General features: G+C 41.2%; 1 protein-coding gene across 1 annotated transcript in view; it reads right to left on the bottom strand.

The window, feature by feature from the left end:
* DST (dystonin) overlaps positions 1-19,755 on the bottom strand; it is a 219,477-nt gene that overhangs the window by 189,271 nt on the left and 10,451 nt on the right. The window contains 1 exon segment of the mRNA XM_053458898.1: positions 11,096-11,303. Coding sequence (XP_053314873.1) covers positions 11,096-11,303 — 208 coding nt within the window.

The raw sequence follows: 19,755 nt of genomic DNA, 5'->3' as shown, positions 1-19,755 counted from the left end.
ACAGGCAACGTTTCGACGCACAGGTCTTTCTCGAGCCTTTCCTATAAATAAACCATCCTTACCCAAGCAGTCGCTATTTTTTATTTTAGCCCTAATAGACTGTAAGCTCACAAGAGCCCTCTATTTCCTTCTCCACCAGTACGTCTAAATGTGTATTAACGTTATTGTCAGACTGCATTTGGTCAATTTTAATGTGATTGTTCATTTACACTGTCCCCCGATTGTAACATCGCTACGGAATCTGCCTTTTGGGTTGGCAAAGCCCTCACCCATTTGGGAGGCTTGCCATAGTGACGGATGGCTTATAGCCCATCCCTAGAGGTCCCATTTCAATTTGATAACTAGCCAAACCTACACTTAGTCATAAGCTTCCATTTGTCTTAGGAATATCAGGTTCCTTTACCCAGCGGCACTGTAAATGTATTAGAAACATCTAGACTTGTCTTTATCGTTTACTGTATTTACTGACCAAGGTTGTCTATAGGTTTCTATATTATAGTCTATATAGGGGATAGTGGAAAGTCAACAAAATCCCTTTTTTTATTAGAAACGAGCCTTGACTATTACTGTAATCAACCTCAATTAATGAAATACATATCTCTTTTATTCTGCATCAAACACTTCCTTTGCTTAGTCCTTGATCAAAGGTCTACAGTACGGACAATTGAGGGTCATTTGATATTCATTCTGGAAACTAAATATTTCCTGTCATGTTGATAAAAAAGTAACAGAATGGATAAAAAAATGAACATAGTCCTATTGTCTATGCATAAGATGGATTGACTGGAACGCTGGTCTTTTGGCCACAGTAGCCAGAAATATTTAGCAATCTAGAACCGCTTCCTAAGATACCTCCTGAAAAACTAAACAAGGCATTTCCCATAACACCCTCCGGGCAACTGCTTTTGTGTCGGCTTCCGCACGCCAAGTGTTGCGGGTCTGGACTGATATTTGAATTTACGCTTATCTAGGGTTCTAAAAATGGAATGGTCATGTGACTGTGTCAGGGACCATGCCGCAAATACATCCCAGCAAGGGGGAGTCACTTGGAACATCAATAACTTAATTTATAAACAACCTTCACCCTTTTTTAACATTAGCACCACAAACAATCTTGGCATCCCAAATATATATTCCTTCCCATTTTGGCTAAACAGAAGAAGACTGAGAAAATGAACATTGCCATGAATGAATCAGGACAATGGACGAGCCAATGATTCATTTATGTAGCACCAACCATATCTTGGCAGGAGATATGCCAGAACTTTAATTTTCCAATGCAGTGCTCCAATTTTGCTCTACATATCAAGGTAAATCATATGGGTAATTAGTCAGCAAAAAAAAAGAAATAGAAATGAACCAAACCCATTTTCAATTGTAATTGGGCCTTTTGTCGAGATGGTCAAGAATAAAGCGATGCTCATCAAAGGCAAGCAAGCAGATCAGAGCCTTAGTATAATCTTCCTAGAATGACGGAACAGTCCACACACCCAACGATAAAAAGGGCAGTGTCTTACTGAGCTGCAATCAGATTACCGGCCTCTTCACAGAAAGGCAATTAGCTTATGGACAGCGACACTGCCTATGTGCACGCCACGACCAAGCCTTCCATACAAGAGCATCTCCCGCACACACACACGGAGCATTTGTGATATTACCGGACCGGGACACAACTTGGGACTGATCGTCTCATAACTACAATATCATTCATTCTGGCGATCATACGCTTCTCAGCGCTACAGCATACTAAACACAATAAAACATACAATATATTAAGGTAGTCTGCCTTTAATTCCATGATCACGCTACAGTAATGTGAACAATGGGGACGCCTGCTCAGTGATAAATATTGTCTATATATATATATATATATATATATATATATATATACACACACACACACACACACACATATACATATATATATGTTGCATGCATACTGAATCCTCCCATCTCTCACCAAAACTGTAAGTTGTGGGGTATTTCCAAGGCATGTCATACACAGTGGGCTATGCATTCATCTGTGGGCTTTATTATGGTGGGGATGAAAGGGTTAAAGGTGCATGCTGTCAAGCACAGAGTCCCCGTTTATGTGTCTGCAGTAAGCGACACTCGCTGGCCGCCTGCTTTTGCGGCTATTTTAAGGCGAGTGCCCTTCTGTGTAGCGAGCCAGGGAAAGGGACGGAGCGCCTGACCCCTGCCATTGCTCCCCGGTACCTTTGTATCTCTCCAGCACGTCCTCGTAGGCCTGTAGGTACTCCTGCTCGTCAGTGCGGGTGTATGGGGAGGTATGGGGCATATAGTGAGCCATGACTGAACTTTGCGCACCGGCTCAGCCAGCAGACACCCCGGCTCCGGCCACAGTAACAGTCTGGGATGTGAGGGCAATAGCGCCGGGAGGAGGTGGGGAATCCGGGAGGAGCCGCCTCTGTCTCAGTTAACCCTCCTTCCAGCCCCGCTGCTGTCACTGCCCCTCACACACTGTCATCCGAGGCGAGTGTCCAGGCAGCTGTCACTGGACTTCTCCAAGCGCCGGAGACCACTATGACAGCAGGGGCTGCGCATGGACTGGGCGGTGCCCAATGTATTACACAGCTCATCTTCAGCGCTCCCCTCTAATCGCTGAGCCTGGTGGTACCGCCCACAGCTATAGAACGCACAGACTACAGCAGCCCATCCCGCATCCTCGCCGCCTCTTAGCCCTCGGGGAGGATCCTGTGTCAAGAAAGAGAAAACTGGTACCCGCTGCCCAGCCTCCTCTACGGCTGCGGGCTTTATTAGATCAGAGTACAGGCTAATAACGGGAATCTGCTCCATCAGCCCCGCCCTTAGCATATATAGTACAGCATGTGGCGACCAACAAGCACAATACATATGTATATGATATGTGTGTATATGCACATGGAAATAAAAATGCGCGTATATATATAGATATATAAATAGTGTTACTATAGTGGTGATGTGTGTCGGTTACAGGCCAGGGCGGATCTGGCATTGTAAGGCCAGTGGCTACCTGATGACATAAGTGTGCCAACGTCTGAATATGCATGGCCGCCTGTTGTGTTTTTATGCTCATGTAGTGTGCGACCGGTCATATCCACGCACGTCAGGTGATAACAGCCAGCTGCCCATCGGGCATTTGCCCAATGTGCCAGATGGCCAGTCCGGGCCGCCTTAGAAGCACCTGCCTAATGCTTAGATTTTTCATTGGGTTCTTGCAGATGAAACTCGTGGATGTTATATTAATAAAAGTGCCTATTACAGACAAACTGCAATATTATTGTCACCAACACAGCTTTATTTAAAACACATTTTGCCAAGCATTGTTCCCAGAGCTGTTTAGTTTAAGGCATTATCTACTTAATGTTTCTTCCTGAGGTTGCCACCTATCTCCTCTCCCACCCCTACAAAGGCCTTAACCAATAGACGACAACCAGGAACTTAACATTAAGGCAGAGATAACTTCCGGGGAGGAATAATCATAGGAATTCAGACTCTGATCCTGTTTATACACATTAGGAGGGTTTTTAAATACACAAATAATGTTTCTTTTAATGTGTACGACAAGTCTAGTCTGGTCCATCACTTATTCTTGCATTCACTTAGGTTCCCTGTCCCATGAGCAATACGGTTTGATGTATGCACAATGACACATTAACCTCTATGTAGGTTGCAGGGAAAATGAAATGTACTTAAAGCACAACCCTTGCCAGGTTAACCCTAAAAGGAACTGCTCTGTCTGGGAAAGAACCCAGGATTTCAACTGGTGTAACCTACAGAAAATGAGACCCTGTTCTGTCAGCCTGAACATATGAAGCACTATATAGAGAAGAGATACACAAAACGTCGGCAACTTGAAACAGAGATGGGGGACTTTATAATCGAAAATGTGAAAAGGTACCAAATACACAAGGAATACATGATTGCGGCTGAGAAACTGAACAGATCTTAGCTATATATATATATATATATGGGAGGTTGTATAAGCTGTGCACATACAGTATATATATATATATATGTGGCTTGGATGACTTACTGATAGGGTTTCCAGAGCAACAATATTTTCGAGAAAAATTTATGGGCTCAGACAGAGTCCAGGGTTGCATGACTGAGAGTGGTTCTACGCAAAAACATGTATTGTGTCCTGTCTTTAAACCAAGCTATACGCGTCGTCCCTGATTTGATTTCTTGCCTTGTGTTCTACATTGTTTATGAAAAATGCGCACTGCATGGCTGCAAAGGAACCACAGTAGCCGTGCATCATGCATATTTTATAAGCATCCTGCAGTAAACGCAGGGTCGGGCTGGTCAGCTCACAGAATAAAGGCAGTAGGGATGCCCTTGCACTAATCTAATAATAACACTGTCGGGTGGCATGCTCCACACTGTTTAATAACATGGCAGTATCTGCAAACACACATTAAAAGCTTTGTGTACGTGTTACTCCAACCGCTACTACCACATAAAGAAAACCAATTATTATTATCTTTTATTTATATAGCGCTAACAATCTACTCAGCGCTTAATACAATGCATATATTCAAGGGGAATGACAAGACGAGAATTCACAGACTAAGACAAACCGATACATTGGGTGGAGACCTAACAGCAAAGCTTTTCCTGGTGCTGATCATGCCTTCTGCGCCGTATGTGAACATGTATGTAAGCCTGGGTCGGCAGGGATAGACTGCTCCTCGCTGCACGTTGCAGGGGTGCTCTGCTGCCCCCTCTCTAGCATTAGAGGGACAACACACAGTTATTATGCTGCTGGAAGTAAACACGTAGGGCATCGGCATTAAAACCAGATATCCTTGGGTTCATTGTTCTAGGGGCATTCTAATCCCACGGTCTGTGTTCCTTTGCATTGTTCTTTTCTGTTCTGCATGTAACAGATGGCGCCAGCTGACACCTCACCTCTTCCAGCAGCACCTGCGGAGTGGACGCTAGCAACAAACCTAGACACCAGCGCGTGTGCACATACATAAAACTTTCCTCCACCAGCAGAGCTATTCATTATCTTAACCAAATGTCCCTTTGCACTGTTGTATATGATAGATAGATAGATAGATAGATAGATAGATAGATAGATAGATAGATAGATAGATAGATAGATAGATAGATAGATGATACCCAGAATACGGTGGGGGTAGCATAACAAGATTTCTGTGGGAAAAGCAAGTTTTTTGGCTTGTCTGGTGGATGTAGATGAGCGTTTAATAACGCCTCCGCTATTTCTTAATTCTGGGTGGGTTGTCCTTCGCACCATAACTTACACTAACACAACAGATATGAGAACACAACTAAAAGCAATTCTTCAAGGTTATTAGGAGGTTCGTGGAAAACAGTCAAGTGGTTTGTTCCCCCCAAATACAGCTGGTTAACCCTTTAAATGCTTTACTGATGCATAATGAATTGCTTCTCTCTCTCTGGTACTAATACATTAAACTGACCAGATTGTTAAAATGCAATAGAGTGAGTACAAACTGCATTTGCCAGAACCTAAATATGAACCTAAACAGAACCTAAATATGTTTATCCTACTCAATATCACAGGGGTTATTTTTAAGGGCAGTTTTCAGTAAAAATTTGCTGCAGATATTTATAATGCCATTGAAACTAGCTTTAATGGCGTTTAAAGGAAGAAAACATGTTGCTTTTGAGGTATAATTTACCTTTAGATTTCAGGGGGCAGTAACAGCAACAAATGGGAACAATCTAAGTCTTATTATTTTATCATAATAATATGCATGAAGAAGAGACCTAGGTTGTCTCAAAAGCTTGCAATCCATTATACGTCAGTTAGCCAATAAAGGTATCATCTTTGCCAAATTGGAAATGAGCACAGAAGCCCTAATTATAGAGCTTTCTTCTGATTTGTAATAAAACAAGGCCACATGTAATAATTACTTAATTACCCAAGGCAGGAGTATATCTTAGGGTGCTGGAGCTCATTGACTATATAATGGCATACATTAAATATTTCCCGTCCGGTTACCAAGAAAAGAGGAATAGTATGACCAGACGCACTCGCTAACTGGGGAAATATACGGTATACCAAGCAGTAACCACTTGGTAACGTCTCCATAATAATGGAGTGGTTGTTGCTTACTGATAATCTCCATTTAGGAAAATGTTTGCGGCACTCTCGTTGTATTAGAGAATAAAAGACTTATGTGGCCTCATTCATTAATCTAACCGATTGCAAGGATACAGCTAATCTGTAGTAGGAATAAAATCATCATAATATAGTCACAATATAAAGTTTGATTTTAATCAGGCTTAAACGTGGGTGCTTGTTGCGCATGCTTCCCAAAATTTAAAACGACTGAAGAGGGGCACATGGTTTACAAGGGGGGGGGGCGTAGTTAGAGGCATGACAGGGGCGGGGCTTTCCTTAATAATATTAATAACAATAAGGCTTTAAGAGAAGAATATTGCATTTCTTTACAGAATTGTATTCTATACACATTATATTGACTTTTAGAGTTGTAGAGCACTGTGATAGACTCACAGTCACCTAGAAAAGAGGGTCACTGGCGGGTGAGGATGAGGGACCTAGTATTGTAACAGTCCCAGTGATATATATATATATATATATATATATATGGTAATGCAATGTAAACATTTATATATCACCAGCATATTCTGGAGCACTGTACAATGGGTACCATCAGACAGGTATACAAGGTCATTTTACACAGGGAATACCTAGCCTGGTTACGCACAATTTATGAATTTGAGGAATTACAGATTTCCAATTCCAATCCTTGTATCTATATACAAATACATTAATCCATCGTTTTGATTTTTTGGGGTTTAAATGCTTTGATTTAAATTACGAATCATGGACAATGAAAGAAATATTACATGGAATGTTCTATTCTTGCCAGTGATGGATATCAGAGCTGAAAAATTTATATCTAAATTAAGAAGATGTATTATTCACTCCAGTAGTACCTAGAAACCTAAAAAAACATGGTGCTTTACCTCTTTGTTTGATTATGGCATAAAGGGCACAGCCAGTAGGCATAGTCTTTTAATGCTTGCTGCTACCCCTGGCTAAGCTCCCACACATTGCAAGGGGGTCTTAGGGCAGTAGTCCAGCTTCCTTCGTAGTCACCCCCTATGAAAGCACCTCACCTGTAGAGTGCTAGGCTACAAAGCATCAACTAATAACAGTTTAGGAGACATCAGAAATTGTGAACTGACTTGAAGGTGATAAAAGATTATTCTCTGCCAAATGTGAGAAAATCTCACCAACTGAACCACAGGGTACACAAGCAATATTAAAGGGCCAATCACTTCAAATTGTCTTGTGGTTGTACACATGATCCCACTGACACTGGAAAAGAACGAAGTAAATGAGGCCAAATCTGACTCTTCCTTTCTCCCTGTCTGTGAATCATTAAATGTAATTTGTTATCATCACGTTCTTCCCAATTTAAAGGTCTCTGGAGTATTTCCCAATCATGGCTAGATGCATGCATTCTCAATATGTCTTCTGTGGCTTTGTGGGTTAACTACCTCACTGCCAGAGTTAGCAACACGGTTGTGTTAATGTATTTGTGCAACAGTACAATAGGGAAAACAAGCACCTTCCTAAATGTAACTGGAACTGCAGCTTTAACACCATATGGCACTTGGAAGCTAAAGCTTCAATTGATGTCTCAAGGGACCCTAAAGAAAACCATGGAGCAGAACAATGGCATGTGGTCAGCCTGGCTTTTAGATTGAATTTATATGGTCAGTAGCGGGAGAAGGGAAGGGATCGCTTAAAGTCTTTGTCCTACTGTGCGGCAGCTGACAAGCTGTCTGATATATTAAAGCATAATATTCAACATTGCTTCGTCATGCACATCGATTATGATAATCCATATTGCAAGAATGTAATTATATTAAAACATACTTACTGCATACCAGGCAGCGTAAAGAACGATGAGTAAATGACTAATCAATTTATGTTAATAAAGCACGCATGCATTACTCATGAGTGTCAATGGACTGCTTACCCCTCAAGGGGTCAAATGTCAGCTCGTAACGTGGCTCTCCAAGACGGCTTTCTCCAGTACAAGAATAAATATTTTCACTTTTAGTGAAATATTCTAATCAATAATAACCAGGATGGATGGTTGTTTAGTCTTGTGATGGGTGTCTCAACCAGCACCTAAATATTTACACAATTGTTTAAGACATAGCAGTAAAGTATGGTGGTAGATACCATATATATATATATATATATATATATATATATTCTGTAAGCAGACAGGACACATGATAAAAGCATTGCGCTTCAATTTGCATCGTCTGTTGGGACTGTAATATATTTAGAGGCAGACAGTACAACCTCGCCAAGGATGCAAACCAAGGATTCTGTACGCTATATTTCCATTAGTATCGAACAGATCAGCTGTAAATCAATGACGTGCATCTCATACGCTGACCTTGGGAATAAAATGTCTCTATATCCAGTGCTATCTAAACAGCACATAAACCGTTCTATTCTCCAAGCAAGTGGTCACAGATTGCTTAACCTTAAACATGCAAGAAGGACTGGATAACATGCTCATCATAAATGTTGTGCTTGTTCCAAAAGGTAATTTTTTTCAGATAAATTCAGCTTCCTGTTAAAGCAACCTATGAGATCGACGTAAAACACCCATCAATGCTTCCTTTATTAATAGATGTGATCCGTCATTCTAACGCCCAGAGAGGCTGAGAATTTATTTGCAACACACGCATACGTTTATCTTCGGTAACGACCTTTCTCAGTGAATTAACAAGAAGCACAGTGAGAAACATATCTATACCAGGTTATGTAACCAAATGCTGAAAAAGAAATATACGGTAGTTGCATTCCACAAGCATTACCGTTACTGATATTTTTAAAAGCAAATAATATTGTTGCTAGTAAGAAAAAGCTGATTTCTATGCTACCAGAGATCAAATGTGCGGTGCATATATAAGCACATGCATAAGTCAGGTGTGTTCAACTAGGGCAAGGAAAGGTTAAACCGGGGGATTTGCCATCGGAAAGGTGCTGGAAAGCATAGGGTGTCAGATCCACAATGGCAGAAGATAGGCAGCATTGTGGCAGGCCTCAAAAAGGTAAGAGGAGGATGGCAGGGGGGTAGTGTATGTAAGGGAGTATACTGTAGTGTCAATGTGTATGTGTGTATATGTACAGAGTCAGTCTGTTAGTCGTTCTTATAGTGTGTGTATACTGTAGTGTCACAGTCACTGTGTATGTGTATGTGTGTATATGTATAGTACTACAGTCAGTGTGTGTAAACGTATACTGCCAGTCAGTATGTCTTCTGTATTGTAGTGCCAGCGGGTGCCACAGGTGCACAGCATCCAGGTACCCGTGTTGTTTGACCCTGTTAAAGTGTATATAGGTATGTGTGTGTGCTAATCTATAAGATTATTACATATTTATAAGCACTAACATATCTGGGTCCACCTAAATGCACCAATAAATAATATTTATTAGCATGAATATGGTTAGATACAATCCTTGACACTAAAACACAAAAAGAGGAATAATGGCTAAACATATAAGCTTGGTGTAAAATACCCCTTGTCATGAAGGGGTTAACAGTGGTACTGTACAAAGTGGTACAGCGGAAGAAAGGTATGTTTTATTCTCTTATTTCCCCATCCTTTAACAGCAGACCAGGGGGTAATAAATGAAAATAAAAACATGATTGGGGAGGGAACAAAAAAACTGGCTCCTAGATTTTTTGGCTGGCTCCTAAATCCGAAACAAAATTGTCGACCCTGGGTTACGCAAGAAGGAAAATCTTTAGTCCCTGGTTCAGTGAACCGAATCAGTTTCTTGTTTACGTTCTTATTCTTTTGTTTAGAAACTTTTCAAACAGTATCATAATAAAATATTAATATTAATAATATATATATATTTTTTTTAAATAACACGCTTTGGCACAATGTCTTGAAAGATAGAGCAGTGCACCTCCATTGCCGACAGTAATTAACATCTCTAGTACCAACAGACCTTTACTGGAAAAGCATCAGTCTCTCCAGCCCTGGGGCCGAGCAAATTGTTAATGATAAATAAACATACAATATCACTTAAAATATGCTGTGATTTCCTTTTTAAATGATGTTGCAATACATAATCATCTAGCACACAAAGCGTTAATGGTAAACAGATAAACAATGTATTGATACTATGTTTTTATACTAGTCACATCAATAAGGTATGGCACATTATTTTATTTAGTGACAGCTGCAGCAGTTTAACCTTTTCCATCCCAGAAGTAATGTTACATGAGAAAGCAGTAATACATACTCCACAGCACGATATGCAGTACCTTGGTTCACTCAGGCACTTAAAAGGTTAAAGGAATACAGGAAGCATTAGAAGCAAGATAGGGGAATACCCAAAGCCTCAGTATTCTTTATGTTGTGTCACCGTAGTCCTTAGGTATTGTTAATAAGTATAATAATAATTATTATTATTATTGTCATTAAAGGTTTTATAAGTGATCTCTCTGGCGTAACAAGAAATCACTGGATCTTCCATGCAGCCGGGAGTTTTGGGGTAAAAAAGCCTTTATGATGATGTTAAGTGAAGCCTGTGAAGGTCTATGGAAACCAATTTCCAAGCTTCCTGTGCGTACAAACACTGCCCATGCAGAAGAATGGGACTGAAAAAGCTTAGTCACCACAATACATGACAGCCTGCCGGCTTAACCCCTCTGATACCAGAGTCAACAGCAGGACCCTGGACACCAGGCTTTTTAAAAACATGACTATGGTAGTATACCCCGAAACATAGAGAGCCAGATTCTAAGCCTTGCATCATATCAGAAGGTACAGAGATCATTAACCCAGCAGCTGCCACATAATAGCGAAACTTGGTTTATTATGCAGAACAGCTTCATCAGTCCCTAGTAAGCTTCCCTAGTAAGATAGAGCAGAGATTGGGGGTATATGGGCACATACTAAACAAGCCATCACTGGGACCCAGAGACATCTGCCATTAAATGTGAAATGATGTGTGGGTGTGTGAGCCCTCCACATGCCTTGTGCCAAAGGTGATGCCCCTTGTGCCCCCCTGGGTGATGCTCCTTACCGGCTATCCTGAGTACTGCCCTCTCTGCTGGGTCCAGCACTGCTGCCCCCGAGGTCTTCCTCTTACACCTCTCGTGTCTAGGTAGGTTCCAGGGCAGGGTGTCCCCGGGAGCAGGGGAAGCCGATCCAGACCTCTGACTATAGTCATCATCATCCGAGAAATCAGCCGAGGAAGACATGGAGCATCTGTAGGACGCTGTGCCCGAGCTCTAAGGAGACACAAGATACACAATACATACAATCAACACGCAATTCACAACCAATGCCACGCCAGCGAGGAGCGCAGAAACCAACGCAACGTATGGCATCCACACCCAACAGCTTACCATGGCGTGACATTCAGGAGATCGCCGGCAGCAGAGAAAGATGATGGTGAAGATGGGCAACAGGAAATGGTCGCCCCAGCCTACCGAGCCCTTCTGACCGTCCCAGCGATGAAGCCGGCAGCCGTAACCAAGCCTACTGCTTCTACAGCAGTGTCTGGCTCCCTCTGCTGGACGCTGCTAGAACTGCACGGGGTCTGCGACAAGCTCTAATTAATACATCTCAGTTACTCGTAGAGAAGCCTACGGGGAGGGTGACTTCCTTTGTTATATATTTCTCTTCCCTTGGCTTCTAAGACGTTAACCTAGTGCTTACATACCACTTATATCCTGTCTGCCTATAGCAAGACAATGGAACAGCACAGTGCATGAAAGAGCAGGAACTGACTCAACAGTGCAGCCCTGGGAAGCTTTATATACAGTAGGGCTGCTCCAGTAGCTCTCCCAAGACAGCTCCAAGTAAACACATGCTTCATCTCAGTTTATACCCCTAAGTCCTGGCATTGCTTCTCATTAAAACAAGCACATCTGCCTTAGGTCAACTCTATTGTCAGCTCCGGACAGCTTGTCCTTAGGTAAGGAAGGGGGTGCGATCTTCTACAGGAGCTGTCATCGTTTTATAATGCCGCTTAACACCTTATAACAACAGCACATTTTTGTTTAACCCATTCAGCCCTAATGTGGAAAAAGTTTGATTGGGCAAAAAGCCAACTGGTCACTTGTGCTGTTTTTGGAGAAATCAAAGGATAAGACAAACTAAGAAACGCACTTCCGACTGTAAGAAACAGCGAGCAGTGACATCACTAATTAGTAATAATAATTGGGGTAATTTCTGTTGGTAATACCATCAGCATAGAAAGAGGGGACGTCAGTAGTCTTGCGATTTAATGTATTTTATTTTACGATTGTTACGTTAATAACTTCAGGGACAATGCCGCAATAAAAATGAGCAGGGCATTAAATAAACATACTGATTAATAATAATAAGAGTAGTTATGTGATCTGTTAAAAATGGAAGGATTCAGCTCTCCTTTATCACCTAATGCGTCATATTCCTGAATTCGATTGCAAGCTCTTTTTATCAGATTCTCAGCATACATGATAATTCTACATTCAGCCTTCATTGCATAATGTATCCTCTATAAAATGAATTGCTGTTTACTGAACAAAACTACATCCCTCACTAAGATATATCGGTATTAGCAAGATGGATCAGGCCTCTCAAATGGAATGCTTAAAAAAGCCAGGTTAATGCAAAAAATATGATATTTTATGAAAAAAGCACCTTTTGTCACCAAGCATGTGACATAAACCTTCTGCGGCCTGATACTGAGTCATCTGGCAATAACCAGCAAGATCCCTAAAAGGCACTGAATGTGTCTGCGGCTTCTGGGAAGTGCTGTGAAAGGCTTACTGAAGGTAGAATCATTTTATGGGTTGTGTTTTTAAAATAAGGGCAATCACGTATGCCAATGCCCTGAGTTGTCCTTGGTGGCAATTTTACCTCTTTAGTTCTGTTTTGGATCCATCAGAGCACAGGGCACATGCCCTGAAAGAACAAAAGACCATTCTAATTATTTCTTGCAAGAAGGGTCAGCTCACTTCAACCCACAACAAATTAACCTCTTAACATGGTTTTAAATAACACAGGCACTGACTCTGGATCACCTGAAAATTCTGGGTCAAATTTCATATCAATTTAATGCAGGTCTAGATTATACATGTCTACATGCCTGCAAGGCCATTGCGCAGCATTGGGCAGGGGCACCTAGTATGGTACTTTCAACAGAAGGAAAGTGTCCATTTCACAGGTAGACATACAAGTACCTATAATAGCTGGACCAGAATCAGTACATAAGGTAAACACCACACGTGACACTAGCTTACCCCGACAGTTGCCAACTCTGTTACCCTATTAGCACTCTGAGAGGACTTTCCAACCCTAACCATGGCAAGACAATTCTGGTCTTCAGAACTAGCCATATCCTTGTAACGCCAATAAGGTAACCTTAATTCATTAGTCTAAAACCCTGTCAACACTGTTCTTGTCATTATAAACCCACTAAGGCTCAGTCTTCAATGTTGTGGCCAAGTGGACATCACTATAGTATAATATAAGAATCTATCCAGCTACTCTATCACCTTCCAGAACAACCATCTTTTTGTGTCTGATTACCAGGAGCCACCTCAGCAATGAGATTTTCAATGAACCTCCAGTGTTCTGCACGTCTGAACTAAATTATGTGACACAGGGATATTCTGTTTATTCAGTTCAACTACCATTCTTTGCTTTGAGACACATTCAATGTGCAGCATATAAGGGTCACGGAAGGTCTTGTGTCTAGGGATACATAAGATGTAAATCCATCGCTGTTGCCAAGGCTTTCATCTATTTTAGCAACGTTCTCAATGAGTCAGTATGACTCCTCACATGCTCTCATTTGGATTCCTATTGTCCTCTTGAGGCTCTGACATCAGAGTTCATCAGCTGGACCCTATTAAAATATTAGCTCATTCCTTTTGCTGTAAGAAAATGGGAAATTTGCCTAGTTTATAAGAAATTATTATTGATCAATGATGTTCCTCTTATAGTCACACCTCATCCAGCAATATGATGGATTCTCACCAAGCTGTTGTTTGGTAAAGCAATGAAATGTTGGTTATTGTTTCAAGAACTGTAACAAACACAAACATGTAAAGGCCAAACAGGTAAAATGAAGGTCCGCAGACCAATATTATAGTTGCTAGTACAGTTAATCCTAATTGAGAAATAAAAAGTCAAAATTATATACTTAACTATATATGTCGTAAACAAAACACAAATACCTATAACGTAGCAAGAGGCCTATACACATGTCCAACGTCTTTGTCAAGCAGCCAGAGTTCAAGATAACAGCCCAGTGTAAAATAAACAGTGCAAACATAACATATTAATGAAGTAGCTTCTTATTACATATCTTGTTTAATAAGCATACTATTGTGGTTACACGTTGGGATAACACATACTTGAAGACCAGACAAGGTCCTGATTGTGAGAATGAAGGGAGCTGAATATTTGGCACCCCGTAATGGGTTCCACGTCAAGATATGGGACTGTTGTTAAATGTGGTCTGGATATAAAACAACAAAGGATTAAAAGACTTTGCAGATGTCATTTCCAATTCAAATCATAAAATCAATAACCGGAGCATGCTTTCGAACTGGGATCTCGGAAACATTTCCACAGATATTCGACAAATCCTTATCTTCATCCTGACGGATTTGGTAAAATGTTTCAGGGTGACACTATTAGCTACAATCTGAAGTTCTGAACTCACATTTAAGTTTATGTAAGAAGGCCCTAAAGCCTTCCGTAGAGTGTTGCCATGGTAGCCAATACTGCTGTCTCACTGTTTCCTACCAGCCAGTCCATAGCGCTGGTTTTAATGCACACACGAGCGGATGCACACAGAAGCCTCGTTGAACTCTACCACTATTAAATATTATACTGTTATTTTTATTAGCCTACAAAACAAATTAAAAGAGCTTACAAGGAATTCAAAGGATAAACAGATATTTTGGCAGTCATAGTCCTCTTTTGACTATTATATCACAGGGGAATTACCTGCTTGAATACAGGTGACTTTTATACAAAATTAGCTCTTCCCCTTACCATCATTAGGACACTTTGGTCGCCACTATACTATTGTAGCACATTTGTGATTTGCTATTGAAAGAAAGGTTTATATGTGCTTTGGCTTCAGAATGAGCTCATTCATAAAATTACCAGGTATGTGAGTGATTTCATGGAGGTGCATGGAGATGCTAGATACTAAGGTTGGTGCTATCATGCAGAATGCCATCCCTCCTACAGGGCAGAGAGGAAGCACTTCATGCTATAGGGGAGGCATTCCACTGCGTAGATCATATATGCATACACACAGCATATATAGTATATATATATATATATATATATATATATATATATATATATACACACTATACACAGTATATACACACTATATATACACTACTGGTCAAGATACAATTAACATATAAGGGTCTGAACACCAAGCAGCTGCTCATCATTGATATCATTTATCTGGAATACAAGCCAATTAGAGCTATTAGTTATTTAGTATTTTCTGGCAGCCAATCAGTTGCAGGAAATCACTCCTATTGAGTCAATGAGTGCATGGGGGGTCTCTCCAGCAGTGTTCAGCAAGCCAGTGCTGGAGCTAACTGGAGGGGAATATATCACTTGCATGGAGATGTGCATACCTGGGAACTTCTCTGGTTCTCCCGGTCAACATCTGAATCCACCGGGTTGAGGGAGCATTTGCAAGGGGGATGCAATGAATATTGAAAGGGGCCCCACAGCTATCGTATGCATTAAAGTGCATATTATGGACTGAGCATCCCTTTAAAAAATCTTTGTACCCATATGACGTTGTGTGATTTATTAATTAAAGCAACACTCCAGTGTCCTAAGCAGGATATTCAACAAAGCATGCATATTAAAGTACTTTAATATGCATTCTTAAAACTAGGTAAAAAAGAAAGCACTTTACTTCAAGAGAAGCTAGAGCTCCAAAGCTGCAGCAGAACAATTCTTCTGTGTCTGTACAGTTCATGCCACTGTTTGGCTGGGAGCCAGAGCCAGACCTTACATGAGTCCTGATGGGTCCATGGCATACCTGGGAACTCTCCGGGTTTGACCCGGAGATTGCCGGGTGAAGCACCGCTTCTCCAGTTCCAGACCTAAATCCTCCGGGTCGCGGAGCTTGACACGCCCAGCTCCCAGCCCATTTTCCCTTTAAATAGGGGTGTTTCCCGCCGACGTCACGGGACAGCACCCTGACATCAGTGAGCCAGAGCCCAGAAGTTCCCAGGTATGGTCCATAGTACCCAGGCAGCACTTTGATAGAGGTGGCAATTTGCCACCTCAAGGCCATTGGAACTCTGCAGAATCCCCCATGCATTGCAACTGGGGCCGCATGGAAAGTTAGAGGGAACACTCAGCTATGATTGTATTATAGTCCATATGACGGCTGAAGTGAAATGCAAGGTGTTATTTTTTTACTATGCACTGTTAACAAAGCAAGACAATTAGAAAGGACTCGCCAAACTTGGGGTACTTTGACATAGTGGTGAGCTAAGCAATCTATGGCCGTATAGTGTGAAGGAATTTCCAATATTTCTGCCTTGGGTGTTTTTTCAATAGTATTTGCTGGGTATGCACTGAATTCTGTCTTTGTTTAATGTTTTTTTTTTTCTGGTCATTATTATTCTAGCAGCAACCCGGAAATCTGAATGTGAATGTCTGAAATGCTTTTTAGGTTGTGATTTCCCCTTTTTTGTATATTTTTTGTGCTATGCCGTGAAACATGTAAGGAATTTGTTGGTCCCTTTCTCAACCTGTATTGTGTACATATAACATTGAATTAATAAAATTGTAGATTCAATGAAGATTGTACACAGTGATATTTTTACTACAGGCAGCGTGCATGTTTTCTTCCAAATCTGAAAATAATTGATAGCTTGCCTGTTGGAGTTAGAACAACTTGATTGTTACCATCAAAAATAGTGTGAAAGAGAATGTGTTAAAAAAAAAAAAACCTCTCAAGGACAGAGGTCATAGAGGTCATAGGAAGAAACTGACATACACAAATATCTAGGGATAGAATTACATTTTCTGAAAAAAAGGAAAATGATTCCAGTGAATCACACATTCCACTTGTCAGCACTGACTAGCATCTAGCAAAACATGGCAGTGAAAATTTTAATAAATGCCCTTGGTATAAAATTCCTAATGCCCAAACTAGGTTTCCTGTTAATTTTGAAAATACTAATGTTTCTTAATACATTTGGATCTCAACTTTACTACAAGATTTCTTCTCCCACAGATTAACTTCATGCAGCATAATCAGTGGTGTATTTACCTTTGGGGCCGAGCTATGGCATCAGTTACATCCCAAGTGCAATAAAAGGCGCTATTTGGGATATGACATCATATCCTGGTGCGCTGTGTCTTAAAGGCACACATGGAGGCAGAGCCGCCATAGCGTAAATAGGCCTGTCAGGACCCTGGGGGGTTTGATCGCCTTAGAGTTCTTCTGTCTTCTATTTTCTCTATTTGTCCACTTCTCCTTGTTTTTAGCTTCATTATACAGGAGCTTCTCGAAGAGAGGGGAGCTTCTGCATACACCCTTTGCTCTGATTGGAGGAACAAGGGTTAGGCTGTCCTCGTGGATGTACTCCAAGAGGCCTCAAATATTTCAGATGGATTCACAAAGAAAAGGTTTTCTGCACCTCTCTTTCTCTACAAATCTGTGTTCTCTACAAAATCAATATTCTGGCCTTTTTGGGTACTTCCACCAAAAGGGCAGAGCCGGCCCTGTGCACCATGTGGACAGCCTGTGCCCCGTTCCTCCAGTCAGGGGAGAGGGTGTGTGTAGAAGCTCCGCCCTTTTGTGGGAGTACCAGGATAACAGAGCTGATACCGGCGAGAAGCTGACAAATAATAGAGGCAAAAGAAGTAGAGCTGTGGAAAAGGAGACACGGCACATGGAAGGGGTCAGAGAAGAAGCTACGGAGACATTGAGAGAGAGTATGAGAGAGAGTGAATGAGAGAGTAAGAGAGTAAATGAGAGCATGAGGGACCGTGAGAGAGTGAGCGACACCCCTAGGCTTAGTTGGCTAAGCGGCGCTGCCACAGATCTGAATAAAAGACAACCTTAATTATAAGGCAAGGTCATTTTTCTGATGATTTTTTTCTGCAAAAACACTTTATCTTATAATCTCGCTAATACGGTATTTGTTTTGCGTTTTATAGGATGTGCTACCTTATATTGCTTAATTTTACACATCAGAGGCCTAACAACATTGAGATCTTCTACTATGTCAAGGATTTGTCTCTCTGACTCTTAACTTGCACACAAATGTACTCAGCCCTGATCTAAACACCTGCTTGGACATGGTCTATCAACAGGTTGTAAGGCTCACCAGAAGACCAGAACACTCTGTTGCTTGACAAGGATCATTTTAAACCTTAAAATTGAATGACAAAAATGTGTTCACTTTACATTTCAATCTACCCCATTAGGGGGATTAACTAAGGACACCTTAAAATATAATTATCCAGTATAACGTGTTAAAGAACACCATAATGTTCACATTATACACTTACTGTGGAGTGGGGTAAACAGCATTATAGTTTATGACAGCAATAAAAGCAGATAATGGATGTCAAGAGGTAGTTAACCTTCATTGATAAGGACTCCTGTACAGTTCACCCTGGATACACAGCGGCATGTAACCAGTTACATTCCCTAAGCATGAACTGTCTGGTCTTACTACCAGCCATCTTGCCGCTAGTCCTGACTCGAGCACGACAACATTAGCGGTCTGGAGGCAGTTTTTCAGCAGGGTCAGTACAATTTCCCAGGCTGCCTCTTCAACAAAGAATTCATATTAAAGTATCTTGTAAGTGTGTTACCACACATTCTTCAACCTGTAGTGGGGGGGGGGGACTTTAAGAAAAGCTGCACAATCCAGAGATGCTGCACAATCCACTCACCATGGTCCCATTTTCATTCCACCAATTTACTGCTTAAACTTACTTTACTGAGAGGGCAGTATATAAGTGGAACGCCCTCCCAGCAGTGGTAGAGGTTCATTTAGTGATGGATATGAATAATTTCAGAGCAAAATACATATGTTATACATGATTGGCAAAGTGGACCCAGAATGCCAGCCACATATACATTTTGACACATACATTCTGACACTTTAGGTCCCCTCTTGTAGTTAGGCTCAGAACCCTATAGGAAGTTATGTCCCCTACCTGAAAGGGAAGCCTTGCAGTTTTGAAGGGGCACTCTAGCCAGCATATGCAATTAAAGCTTTTGAATAAGTCATTAGCCTAGGGGTTCACATACTTTTCCAACCCTGCACCATGAATGTATTCAATAAGCATGTTTATGAGTCTCAACAGCAGGACTAAAATGGGAAACTAGATGAGCTGAATGGTTCTTATATGCTGTCAAAAAAACATTCTATAAGGAGGACAAGTGGTTGTCAACCATTGCATCTCTTGTAAAAGGCTGGACTAACATGCATTTTTATACTTAATGCATTTAAAATACTGGTGCTATTTATTTTACACATATGTGAACATGCTGATTGAACGGAATGCTTTTATAGTAGACGCATGGAAGGATTAACTGATAGAGGTGAGTGCAGCTGCAGGCAAAGCCCTCTCAGCTAAGTCTAAGCAGCAGACTATGGGGTAATTTCCCAATGCTCAGGCGGCAGGGAATGAGTAAGGTGAGGGAGCTTCTCATCACCTGTCAGATTA

The sequence above is a fragment of the Spea bombifrons genome, chromosome 3 (genome assembly GCF_027358695.1).
Source record: "Spea bombifrons isolate aSpeBom1 chromosome 3, aSpeBom1.2.pri, whole genome shotgun sequence".
Lineage (NCBI taxonomy): Eukaryota > Metazoa > Chordata > Amphibia > Anura > Pelobatidae > Spea > Spea bombifrons.
Note: the sequence above shows the minus strand (reverse complement) of the source record. Positions and strands in the feature narration are given on the sequence as shown.